The sequence below is a fragment of the Anomaloglossus baeobatrachus genome, chromosome 5, assembly GCF_048569485.1.
Source record: "Anomaloglossus baeobatrachus isolate aAnoBae1 chromosome 5, aAnoBae1.hap1, whole genome shotgun sequence".
Taxonomy (NCBI): Eukaryota; Metazoa; Chordata; class Amphibia; order Anura; family Aromobatidae; genus Anomaloglossus; species Anomaloglossus baeobatrachus.
In genome coordinates this window covers 185,448,540-185,462,577 of record NC_134357.1, presented here as the reverse complement: position 1 = coordinate 185,462,577, position 14,038 = coordinate 185,448,540, and the positions used below count along the sequence as shown (strand labels likewise).

Here is a 14,038-nt window from a genome sequence, read left to right as displayed (position 1 = left end):
TATGACATTTGTGACATTCATAATTAGAAAGCCTTCTGATTCCGCTTTCCGTGGTGCAGGTGGTGCATCTCCTTCTTTTGGGAGGTGGTGCAGGTGGTGCATCTCCTTCTTTTGGGAGGTGGTGCAGGTGGTGAATTTTCACTATCATCTTCTGGGCGGAATCGTTTGAGCTGAAATTGAAGGCGAGAGGGGATACCGATTGTTTTCATACTTCTCCTGCGTAGCTCTCCAAGCACTAGTTCATGGGCCAATTTTTTCAGATACAATCGTCTATGGAGTGGTTCAAGCTTGTTTTCAAGGTAAATGACTTGTGAAGTTATACCACCCAAATTCAACATAGCAAAAAATATGACCATTGGCCAGCGTTTGGTGTTTCTGCTGACGTTGAAAGTTGAGCACATCTGATCAGCTGTATCAACACCCCCTTTGGTTGCATTATAAAATGTAATTATCTCTGGGTTTTTTTATGCCTCAGTCCCAGGATCGATGGCATCATCATGAAGTGTTGATAGAAGAAGTACAATTTTTTTTGCTTGTGGTACATAGGAAGCCAAAACCTTTCCATTATGGAATGTAAACATACTGCTGTACTGTTGTCTCCCTTTCACACTTACAAACTGTGTAGGCAATTCTTTTTGATTTTTTCTTACAGTTCCGACATATGAAAGCTTCTGCATTTTCAGATAATCAATCAGATCACAATTTGAAAACCAATTGTCAGCTGTTATATTGCGACCCGATCCAAATAAGGGCTCAGACAGTCTTTTTACAACATCACTGGGTTTGTTGCTGACACAGTAAGACCTTCTGGTTGTTTTCCTGCATAAACTTCCAGGTTGTAAGTGTAGCTCTTACTGGCATCAACAAGGGCATACATTTTTATTCCATATTTGTTAGGCTTTGATGGAATATATTGATGAAAGGCACATCTACCACGAAAACCAGGGAGCATTTCGTCAATAGTGAGATTCTCCCCAGGGCAATAGCTTTTTTTACAGTTTTCAACAAATTTTTGGAATATATCACAAATTGGAGCAAGTCGGTCATGTGTTTTACGTTCGGTTCGGGTAGTTCTGTCGTCAAACCGAAGGCAACGAATTAGAAGCTTGAATCTGTTTATGGACATAACAAGGCCAAATTTTTCAACTCCATCACCATCTTTACTCCAAAGTTCCTCCAAACTTTGTCTATTTGCCCTATAAGCTCCTGCAAGGTATAATAATCCAAAAAAAGCACGCAGTTCTATTTCATCTGTGGCCTTGGTGGTTCTGTTGCAGATGAACTTGTCCTTTATAATGTCTATATATTGGTTGGTATATGTGACAATAGAGTCCAGAATGTCATCTGTGAATAAACTATTCCAGCATTCAACTGCAGTTTTTGCATTACTTGCAGTTCCTATAACTGCAGGAAGGTGAGTAATAATGTTTTCAGGTTCCCTACGTTTTTCCTGGAGTGGCTTCTTGTTCCATTGTTTTTTTTTTATCTTTTCCCATATAATAAGATTCTACATCTTCATCCTCATCACTGTCACCATCTTGCTCTGTTTCAAATCCACTTCACATACTTCCACCTCATCATGAGAATCAATCTCACTTTCCTCTCCTAAATCCTCATTCAGTGTGGGGTCTGCATCATCAACAGCATGTTTGTTACTTCCTCAACATCAAGGTTTTTTGATAAATTGTACATTTTCCTCTCCATTTCAGCAGATAATCTGAAGCAAGAGAAGGAATATGTTAGGGAACTACTGTATATGCCTGAGCAGCACACTTTCTTTTTTAATCTGCCTTATTTCTATGAAATATCCTCACACTTTGTGCTATACATTCATAAAACAAGCTAAATAAACAGTTGTGATGAATAAAAACATAAAATACCAACCTTATTGAGTGTGACGTGTTCACATACAATGAGCCTGAGAGATTAGCGCAGTGATATCTGTCCTCCTGAAGCTCTGCAATCCAACTGTGGTATGAGGTTTCACAGAGCTGCTAGAGACAGGAGACTACCTGGAGGGAGGGGATTTCCTCACAATCCGGTGAGGAAGGAGAAATGAAAGTGAAAGAGATGTGCCTGTCAGGCCTATTGTATGTGACGGAGGTATATATATATATATATATATATATATATATATATATATATATATATAAAATGATATAGATATATATATATATATATATATATATATATATATACATATATATACACAAATAATTTTTTATTTTTTTTATTATTATTTCTTTATTTTTTTTTCATTCACTACAATATGCTGAGCGTATTGTATCCGAAGCTGGGCTAGCGTGTGCCCAGTGATATATTCACGTTGTAGTTGAGCTGTTGAATAAAATGTCACCAGATGCAGCGTGTGCCTATTCTACCCATTTCAACGCTTTTTTATTTAAGACTCTGTGTCTGTGAATATCACCAGTCACCATTATTTTCATTCGCAAACACAGTGTCTTCACTAAATGATGCTGGTGATCGCCATATGCGCACGCGTTGATTCTGTACCCATTTTAATGAAGAATTAAATTATAACATCAACATAGCACTGCGCATGCGCGAGCCATAGGGCTAAATGGCAGTGGTTGCAGCGCAAAAATTAAATAAAAGAGAGGAAAGTAGCCAAGGGAGGAATAGAAAAAAAAGACCCCACCCACAAAGTCCATCGACACCTGGCTGTAGAACTGGTTCAATAGCTAGTTTAAATATAATGAATAGGGATGATCGAATACCAAAATATCTGCTTCGATGAATATCCAACGAATAGATCGCCGCTATTCGCATATTTGCAAATATTCGACGCCCAATGTAAGTCTATGGGAAACCCGAATAATTTCACGTTGGACCTAACGGTAAGCTGTGGTGGCTGAGGAAAAAGCTGAAATGGATGGGATAAGGCAGAAATAGTATGGGCACAGCCTGTAGAAGGTGCGTGACTGCATTTCTGCCCCCCCCACCCCCTCCCAATCATTTAGGATGGCAGCACGCACACCACAGCGCTGCCCGCATTCACCCTCTTCTTCTACCCTTACACATGCGACAGAAAACTCCTCCCCGGGTCCAGCTAAGTCACCCTCCATACCCCCTGGTGTTCCCCGGTGTTCCCCGGTGTCTCTGTACCTGACACAGAGTTGATCCCCCGCGATCCCTCCTCTTTCACAATAAACGCTGGCCACATGAGCAAAGAGCGTCAGTGAGCTCAGCTTCCTGCTTTGAGAACGGATGTGCTGGAATCATGCCTAGTCTCTCTCTCTCTCTTTACTCTCTCCTCTCCTCTCTTCTCCTCTCCTCTCCTCTCTCCCCTTTCTCATGCTTTACACTGCAGCTCTGCTCATTCATGTTTCCTTTCCCATGCTTTACACTGCAGCTCTGTTCATTCACGTTTCATTTCCCATGATTTACACTGCAGCTCTGCTCATTCACATTTCCTTTCCCATTACACTGCAGCTCTGCTCATTCACGTTTCCTTTCCCATGTTTTACACTGCAGCTCTGCTCATTCACGTTTCCTTTCCCATGATTTACACTGCAGCTCTGCTCATTCACAATTCCTTTCCCATGCTTTACACTCCAGCTCTGCTCATTCGCATTTCCTTTCTCATACCTTACACTGCAGCTCTGCTCATGCACATTTCCTTCCTCATACTTTACACTGCTTGTGCATTTTAAAAACATCCAAAACGCTGTGTTTTGGATACATTTTGAATGCATTTTTGACAGTGCGGTCTCACTCGGCTCCGCTAAATCCCCATAGAGCATGGCTGGCTGCGAGACAGAGCCGCGCAATTAGAATGAACTTGGATGAACTTCACCCGACTTCATTGTCATCACGTGGCTCTGTGTGTGTGAACTGCCTGATTTGCGATCACAGGTGAAGGACTCACCGGTGACCGCAAATCCCCTGAGTGACTGAAGTGAGCCGCACGATCAGCGGTGCCGTCACTCAGGTTACCCAGGTAACCAGAGTGATGTCACTGCTGATAGTGTGACTCACTTCACTTGCTGCGTGGAGCTCACGGGAGCGGCGGTGTTCTATGGTCGCTCTGTCAGCTTCATGTAGCAGAGATGGATGCGTCGTGGGACCTCAGGTGGATTACGCCGGACCTGGATTGGTATGTGGGGATTTTTTCCGGTGCATGTGTTTATTTACTTTCTCTTACAAGTTAATCATTGGGGGTGCCTCATAGACGTCTGCCATGATTAACCTATGACTTAGTGGCAGCTATGGGCTGCCATTAACTCCTTATTACAATGATTGCCACCGCAACAGGGCAATTCGGGATGAGCCGGGATGCGGCAATTTTGGGTGGCTGCTGGCTGACATTTTTAGGCTGGGGGCTCCCCATAATGTGGGGCTCCCTATCCTGAGAATACCAGCCTTCAGCCATGTGGCTCTACTTTGGCTGGTATCAAAATTGGAGGAGACTACACCCCGGGGTTTTTTTTTATTATTTATTTATTTATTTTACTGCACTACATAGACTCACCCACCAGCGGCTGTGATTGGTTGCAATGAGACAGCTATCACTCAGCATGGGGTCACGTCTGAATGCAACCAATCATAGGCGGCAGTGGGCAGGGGAAGCAGGGAATATAAGATGGAATAATGAGCGGACGGCATTTTCAAAAGCTGGAGAAGCCACCGGAGCAGTGTGACAGTGCCAGTAATCGGTTAGTGATCGGTGAGTATGAGAGGGGGGGTGGGAGAGACTGACAGACAGAGAGAGAGACCAAAAGACCTGCTTTCTGTTTGTCAAAAATGTGATTTATGGAGCTGCTAGCAGCTACTGGACACTGTGTTCAGCCCTTACAAGGACTATTTATTAGTTAGATCTAAGAACGCTCTCCTGCACACAATGCAGTCTATGTACACCACCAGCTCCTTATCACTGCGTGTTCACAAAATGTCCGCTGGCTTATATAGCCCCTATGACGCTGTGCGGCCAAGCCAATCACAGCAACACCACAACAAAGATGGCTGCAGCGTTACTGTGAGGGCAAGCAACATCAGATGTGTTCATTGGCTGGAAAACAGGAGCCAGGAAGTCAGAAATGAAAATGAAAGCATTGGAGTGGTTTTATCCATCAGATACCAAATGGTGCGAATTGCCTGTTATCCGTCGGATACCGAATAGTGGCGAATACATTCGCTCATCCCTAATAATGAAGTATATTATCTATATTATTGTAGCGATCTGCAAAAGGCATCGAAGAAGCAATGTTGTCGGGAAAAAAAATCAAAGGAAATCCCTTCATATCTTATAGGGATGAAAAAATAGGACACAACTAGAGTGTTTTCAAACACATTTCTTTGCAAACTTTATTATCACTCTCTAGACACATCATTTATGTGCACAATCTACCTAATCATTGTCTCTAATAAACTCTATTCCTCTACAGATGCACAGTGTTTGGAGAATGCAGTCGATCTTGGCTCTTTGCTTCTTTCTGTTCAGTTTGTCATCTGCTACACAAATTTGTCAAGACTCAGAGAGCAGTTGTTCTATAATTACCTGTGGAGCTCCAGGAAAGGATGGTCTACCAGGAGTAGACGGGATGACTGGACCTAAAGGGGAGAAAGGAGACGCAGGTGAATTTATATCATTATATTTCTAAATACAGGAGCCAGTCAGCAGATAGTGAAAATCAAACAAGGTGACCAAATGCGAGTAATACCATGGGAAGATGTAACAGCATATAAAGGTATAGGTTTGAGTGTTGGAAGTATGAGTGCACTATCCAAAACTGGACTGTAAGGCTATGTGCGCACACTGCGTCTTTTTGACGCTGCGTTTTTGTCCGCTAAAAAAACGCACAAAAACGCACCTGAGTCGAAAAAACGCATCAAAAAACGCATGCGTTTTTGCCGCGATTTGGTGCGTTTTTGATCTCTGCGTTTTGCTGCATTTTTCAAATGCATTGCATGGGGGGAAAACGCAGAAAAACGCAGGAAAGAACTGACATGTCCATTTTTTTTAACTCAAAAACGCAGGTAAAAAAAAACAGATGTGTGCGGACAGCAAAAATGAAAACTCATAGACTTTGCTGGGGAAGCAAAGTCCTGCAGTTTTGAGGCCAAAAACGCACCCGAAAAACGCGCAAAAACGCCGCGAAAAACGCACTGTGCGCACATAGCCTTAGGGTACTTGGAGAATTGAAAAGTGAATGTTAAGGCTAGGTTCGCACACTGCGTCTTTTTGACGCTGCGTTTTTGGCTGCTAAAAACGCACAAAAACGCACCTGCGTCGAAAAAACGCATAAAAAAACGCATGCGTTTTTGCCGCGATTTGGTGCGTTTTTGATCTCTGCATTTTGCTGCGTTTTTCCAATGCATTGCATGGGGGGAAAACGCAGAAAAACGCAGGAAAGAACTGACATGTCCATTTTTTTTTTTTAACTCAAAAACGCAGGTAAAAAAAACAGATGTGTGCGGACAGCAAAAATGAAAACTCATAGACTTTGCTGGGGAAGCAAAATCCTGCAGTTTTGAGGCCAAAAACGCACCCGAAAAACGCGCAAAAACGCCGAGAAAAACGCACTGTGCGCACATAGCCTAACTGGGGTCTAAGCATGATCAAAATAAGACATAGGAGGACTGTCATAATAAAGAGAACCTCTGATAATAAGGAATGCCGTCCTAACAAGGATATTGACTCTGTCTTGGGAAGAAAAATATAGGAGGTTTAACTAGGAAAAGTGCAGGTAAAAGAATAGGGAGGGCCAAGAGGGAGCGGAAACATACACTCTGGATGTGACTGATTAAGAAGAATCATAATCTATATTGGGTTATGTACAGGTAGGTGTGGCATGCCAAAATCAGTATTCAGCCCAGAGAGACAGAATGTTTTCAAATTAATCTACTTTGTCAGTTTGTATTGCAGGGAGTTTGTCATTAATCATGTACTTCTAAGGCCACGTGCGCATGTTGCGTTTAGTAACTTGCAGAAGTGAACGCATCCTCTGGCAGAATTTGTCATTGTCAGATTTAGTTTTGACCACATAAACGCAGGAAATATGCAAGCATTTTTATAGCATTTTTGCCGCGTTTTACATGCAGTTTCAGTGCTTAAATTGCAATGCGTTTTCAACACAAATACACAACTAAATAAAGTTAGCACATTAAAACAGTAGGAAAATAAATAAATAAATAAATAATAATACTCTTTAAAGCTGCGACCGAACTTTGCGTTCTCCTACTTGCAGTTCTAAACGCACGTTTTGTGCTTAACTGATTTGACCAAAGTTGTCTTTTTCAGAAATTTAGTGCTGAAAACGCATGCGTATTTACCGCGTTTTTGATGCGTTTTCAGCACTTTTTAACTGCTTTTCCACCTGCGTTTTGACAAATGCGTTTTGTAAATCAAGACACTGTTAAATAAAGGTTAAACATTCAAATATATTGAAAAAAGATAAAAAAAAAGGCACATAAGTGCAGAAATTAAAAAGAAAATAGAAATATATAATGGAATTATAGCGGTAATATAGTATTTATTAGAAAAATAGCACTAAATTTAACATTTTCTTTAATTTAATTGTCGGATTATGTGTGTGTAAAGGGACATATGAAATCATTAATTTAATATGCAAAAAGCATGCGTTTTGTAAGTTCAAAACGCATGTTTTCTGCACAGAAAAAGCAGGTAAAACGCAGGAATTTGTAGGAAACTTGGTTTTTGCCATTTCTCATTGACTTCAATGTTAGCAAAACGCACCCAAAATGGCAAAAACAATTGACATGCTGCTTCTTTGAACGCAAGGTTTTTGCAAATATGCAAATTACCGTATTTTTCGCGTTATAAGACACACCGGAATATAAGACGCACCCCAAACTTAGACATAAAAAAGGTAAAAAAAAGAAAAATGGGGTCCGTCTTATACTCCGGTGTTCTCTTACCGGAGGGGGGCAGCAGTGGTGGTGAAGCGGGGTCACAGGAGGCACAGGTTGTGCTGGCAGGCGCGGCAGGTCAGTGGCAGCGGGGTCCGTGGTTGCAGGTGCCGTGGTTGCAGGCGCGGTGGCGTCCGCGGTGGCAGGATCCGTGGGGTCCGTGGTGGCGGCAGCAGCCGTGGCGTGTGAGCCGTGCAGCAGGCCGGTGCAGTGAGTGTCCGCGGTCCCGGTTCAGTGGTGGCAGCGGCGGCGACTGCTCAGTGGTGGCAGGGACTGCTCAGTGGTGGAGTGTGTCCGCGGTCCCGGTTCAGTGGTGGCAGCGGCGGCGACGGCTCAGTGGTGGGAGTGGCGGCGACGGCTCAGTGGTGGGAGCGGCGGTAACTGCTCAGTGGTGGCAGCGGCAGGGACTGCTCAGTGGTGGCGTGTGTCCGCGGTCCCGGTTCAGTGGTGGCAGCGGCGGCGGCAACTGCTCAGTGGTGGCAGCGGCAGGGACTGCTCAGTGGTGGCAGCGGCAGGGACTGCTCAGTGGTGGCGTGTGTCCGCGGTCCCGGTTCAGTGGTGGCAGCGGCGGCGGCTCAGTGGTGGGAGCGGCGGCAACTGCTCAGTGGTGGCAGCGGCAGGGACTGCTCAGTGGTGGCGTGTGTCCGCGGTCCCGGTTCAGTGGTGGCAGCGGCTCAGTAGTGGGAGCGGCGGCGACGGCTCAGTGGTGGAGTGTGTCCGCGGTCCCGATTCAAGTAATGGCGCCCGGAGCGACGCATGCGCAGATGGAGCTCTCATCCAAGGGCTCCATCTGCGCACGCGCTGACTCCCGGAGCAGCGCGTGCGCAGATGGAGCTCCCATCCAAGAGCTCCACCGGCGCCATCATTTGAAAGTGGGACCGCGGACAACTGGTAAGCTGCACAGCCGCCCGCCCCGCATGCACAGAGTGGCAGCCAGCAGGCTGCCCGCCCACTCTGCGTACAAGCCGCCGGGTACCTGTGCTTGCGTGCGGTGGCAGCCAGGTACCCATGGCTGTGTGCGGGCGGCAGATGGGTGACTGTGTGAGGGCGGCAGCCGAGTACCTGCACGGGCACCCGACTGCCGCTCGCACACAGCACCCGGCTGCCGCCCGCACACAGCCATGGGTACCCGTCTGCCACCGCATGCAAGCACAGGTACCTGGCTGCCGACCCCACACAGCACCCGCTGCCGCCCGTACACAGCCACGGGTACCCGGCTGCCGCTGCATGCAACTACAGGTACCCGGGCGCTTGCATGCAGCCACAGGCACCCGCCCGATCGCCTCAGACAGGACCCCCCCGCTACCGCTTTATAAGACGCACCCCCCATTTTCCTCCCAAAATTTGGGGAGGAAAAGTGCGTCTTATAAAGCGAAAAATACGGTAAATGCAAAGTGCGGTCTAGAAATCCCAATTTTCCATAGAATTTGCTGTGAAATCAAAACACATGCCTTTTGGCATGAAAAAGGTGCTTCTCAAAACGCACCTAAAAAGCACCCAAAACGCAGGTGGAAACGCAAAGTGCGGTCGCAGCCTAAATCGTACACTATAATGATAATTTACTGAAAATTATTAAAGCAATTGAATAATTATGTTCAAAATAAACAAAGTATTGTTTCACTCATTTTTTTAAAGTCGGAATGGATGTGAGGGCAATTAGAAACTGCTTTCCATCACTATAATGTCAAAAACGCATGCTTTGATTTTGTCAAAAAAAATGCGTTAAGCATCAAAAAAGCATGTAAAACGCTAGAATTTTCTTTTAGGATGCGTTTTGATAATTCTCATTGACTTCAATGTTACCAAAACGCTGCCAAAATGGCAAAAACAATTGACATGTTGCTTCTTCAAACGCAGAGATTTTGACAAATTTTTGACAACAAAAACGCAGCATTTTTAAAAGCATCGTGCGCACAAGAAAACCCTATTTTCCATAGACTTTGCCTGGAAATCAGAACGCATGCAATTTTGCATTAAAACGCTGCAGCTCAAAACACTCCGGAAACGCATGAAAAAATGCAACGTGCGCACATGCCCTAGGTGTTACTGTAAATGAATAAACAGGTCTCTTAGTACATGTGAATTTTAATTCTAAGCCTAATACAATTTTTTTCAGGACCACCTGGATTACCTGGCGCTATTGGGCCAAAAGGACCACAGGGGCCTCCAGGTAAAAAAGGTGAAAAAGAAGAAAGTGGAGCATCAGGTAAGTAGTCATTGTAGAGCACACTACTGAGGAGGTGAGACAGTTATGGCTTCCAGAACTGTAAGGGTTTCTCATTTATTTATTGTATATTTGCTGCTTTATATGTATACATTTTTCGGCTCTTCTTTATCAGGTACATGTATGTTAATATTTTATATATGATAATTGTTATTGACATAAGTAGAGATGAGCGAAATCCCCGCGGTTCGGTTCACCGAATCAAACCGAACAACGGGTGCATTTGCGAACCTTTATGAAACCAAACTTCAAACCTTTATTGAACCTTTTCAAACCCCATTGGTTTCAATGGGAGGCTAAATGTAAGGCACAGAAAACACCTTAGGCAGTCAAAAACCTTCCAAAACAGCAAAAATATGTTTTACCGTCCAGCACCTCTGCTTTGCCATAGCATTTGGCTTTCTAGGCTATTGACAGAAGAAATATAGAGGTGGTTGAGAGACAGGTTTAAAGCTGGTACTCCCATACTCCCGCCAGTACAGACAAGATGCAACTATGTAGTAGTCTCGACTAGGGATGGGCGAACCCGAACTGTAAAGTTTGGGGTCCGTACCAAACACATGGTGTTCGTGCACATGACCCCGAACACGAGCTTTCTGGGACGTTCGTGTTACAGTTTGTGTAACCGTTCGGGTCCAGGAGCTGTTAAAATAAGCATGTTATTAAAAAAAACATTCTGATCATACTTACAGGTCCCGTGACCTCCTGCAGACTCTGCCTCCCAGTGCTTCTCCTTCCGTGTCCATCCGATCATTGCTGTTCACCCCAGTAAGCACCTCTGCTAAAGGACCTGCCGTCATACCCATGTGACCAATCATGTGTGAATGTTGTTTTACCTCATTGGCTACAGACTGGTCACGTGATTATGACGTCATCACAGGTCCTGGCACGCCGTGATGCGAGTGTCATCCCATCACGGTGCACAATCTCCCGATGGCAGCGGGTCAGCTGCATGTATTTACTCAGCTGAGACGCTGCTGTCGGGAGAGTGGGGTGATGCACTGCGAGACGCAAGGGCAATCATCCCGACACTGTCAGCGTCTGCTTCATTGCTCTGACTAGAACGATGCAGCAGACCTGACATAGCTCTCTGTTCTTTTCACTGTGTATAGACTGTCTGTGCACAAGATGAAGCAGAGTTGACTTTGCGCTTTGCTTCTCACTGTGTATAGACTGTGTCTGTGCACAGTGATGAAGCTGACTTTGCTGTCTCTGTGGATTACATCGGACTAATGATTTTTTTATAATAAAGATGGAATCTCTAAATGTTTTTTGTTTTATTTCTAATAAAAAAAATTCTCTGTGTTGTGGTTTTTTTACTGTTTCCTAGAAATTCATGGTCGCCATGTCTAATTTGGCATGACACCATGAATTTCATGCTTTATACCATCTGAGAATACAAAGCTGATATTAACCCCTTTATTACCCAGCGAGCCACCGCCATTACGGCCGCTGGACGACCCAGGTAAAGCACCTAGAAATGGCGCTAAGAAACAATGCACCATTTCCAGGGGCAACTGTGGGCTGTGGAGAATCCCAGCCCCCAGCTGCCTGGCTTTACCTGACTGGCGATCAAAATACGGCACGATCCCACGCATTTTTTTTTTTAAATTATATTTTTAAAAAAAAAAAAAATAATGGGCTTCCCTGTATTTTGATTGCCAGCCAAGGTAACACCAGGCAGATGGGGGTGGCAGCTCGTAGCCGTCTGCTTTATCTGCACTGAGAATTTAAAATACCGCGAAGCGCTACATCATTTTTTTAATGATTTATTTATTTTTACAGTACTGTGATGTCAGACAACCAAAATACAGGGAAACCCATTTTTTTTTTTAGTTTTTTAAATAAGTAATTAAAAAAAAATGCGTGGGCTCCCGCTATATTTTTTGTATAGCTAGCTAAGAGTAATCCAAGCAGATACTGGCTGCTAACCCCAACTGCTTGGTGTTACCTTCACTGGCAATGGAAAATCCAGGGAAGCATTTTTTTTTACGTTTTTTGCCAAAAAACTAACAAATGATGTGGGCTTCGCCATATTTTTGCATCCTAGCCAGGTACAGCAGGTAGGTACGGGCTGCCCCAACCCCCAGCTGCCTATTTGTACCCGGCTGGGAACTAAAAATATAGGGAAGCCCTTTTTTTAATTATTTCATGAATTTAATGAAATAATTAAAAAAAAAATGACATGGGCTTCGCCCCATTTTTTGTGTCCAGCCAGGTACAACTAGGCAGCTGGGGATTGGAATCCGCAGCGCAGGTTGGCCCAAGCTTTCTGGACCCCCCCGCTGCGAGTTGCAGTCCGCTCCCGCCCCAGAAAATGGCGCTTTCATAGAAGCGCAGTCTACTGGCGCTCTATCCAACTCTTTCAGTGGCCCTGGTGATGGGTGGCATGCTGGGTAATAAGAGGTTAATACTAGCTTTGTTTTACTAGCTAGCATTAAGCCAGAGCTTCTTAATGTCAGGCAAGTTTGACGTTAAGAATTTCCAATAAAGGGTTAAAAATAAGACACCACACAGAAAAAATACTTTACTATAAATAAATATACAGACACACTTAGAGACTCCAAGTTTATTACTCCCTCTCACCCCTCCATGATCCTAGTCTTCTGTTTTCTTTCTCCTTCAACCCATGCAGCTCTGCTACATCAAACAGCACTGCATGGGATGAAGAACGCTTCTGCTCCCCGTGCAGTCTAATCACTCAGTGAGTGAGCAGAGGCTGCGGGTTGGTAAGCGGTGGTGTCACCGCTGCCACCATTGCAATAGTAACCTGAAAGGCGGGTTACTATAGCAGCGGTGATCTCCGATCACTTGTTTCCCGGCGCCACAATTCACCGGCTGTGGCAGCCAGTCCCTGTATGTGGCTGACTCTGTAAAGAGCGCCGACATGCAGGGATGAGGAGCCAAGCATCTCGCCAGTACACGGCACTCGCCGAGTATACTGAGTACGAGATGCTCGGACGAGCACCGCGTACAAGAGAGATGCACTGACATGACCTAGCATGACATCATAGCCATGTGACCAGTCTGTAGCCAATGAGATAATACACACGTGACTGGTCACATGCTATGACATTACGGAAGGTCCTATCATCAGTGCTGGTTATCGGGAGGGCACAGTGATGATCGGAAGGAGAAGTGGCGGGAGACAGAGTCTGCAGGACACTTCGCGGGACCAGTAAGTATAATGACAATGTTTATTATTAACTATATTCTTTATTTTAAGAGACTCCCCCCGCCCCATCACATAATTGTAAAGTTGGTGTTCGGACACAAGTTCGCATTATATCAGAACCCAAACGCGAACTTTACAAAACGTTCTGGCGAGTATCCCGAACACCGAACATCAGGGTGTTCGCCCATCCCTAGTCTCGACATCAAAAATCCCTCCAGGGACAAAGCGGTATAGTAGCATCAATTGTCCCACTCCCCATAGGGCTTTAGAAGAGCAGGGAGGTACAGTCCATGCAACACACAGGCTGTAGACTGGCATTAGAATTTGGAAAAGGAAGATATGCTACAGTGACCGGTGTAGGCCTCTTGGTCACATCCCCATAGGGCTTTAGAAGAACAGCGAGGTACGGTTCATACAACACACAGGCCTGTGGGTCGGCATTAGAATTAGAAAAAGGAAGACATGCTACAGTGAGTGGTCTAGGCCTCTTGGTTACAGAAGCCTGGCACTACAGACAAGACATAACTTTCACACCCATTTTGGAGTCTGGACATTAAAAATCCTTCCAGGGAGACAGCGGTAAAGTAGGATCAATTGCCCCATCCCCATAGGGCGTTAAAAGAGAAGGGAAAGATGGTCCATGTGTGGCGCCCCTGAGGCTTCAGTTGCTACAGGGTACAGCACCTGACTTAAGATGCAGTGCTCAACCTGGGTCCAGAGAAGGTTGATGCCGGTTCCACTTACATAAC

The 14,038-nt window shown here is 44.9% G+C and overlaps 1 protein-coding gene across 1 annotated transcript in view; it reads left to right on the top strand.

Annotated features, from left to right (window-relative positions):
• The window catches only part of LOC142309854 (pulmonary surfactant-associated protein D-like), a 103,453-nt gene that overhangs the window by 29,407 nt on the left and 60,008 nt on the right, over nucleotides 1-14,038 (top strand). The window contains exons 2-3 of the mRNA XM_075347311.1: nucleotides 5,406-5,595; nucleotides 10,007-10,096. Coding sequence (XP_075203426.1) covers nucleotides 5,406-5,595; nucleotides 10,007-10,096 — 280 coding nt within the window. The remainder of the gene's footprint in view (nucleotides 1-5,405; nucleotides 5,596-10,006; nucleotides 10,097-14,038) is intronic.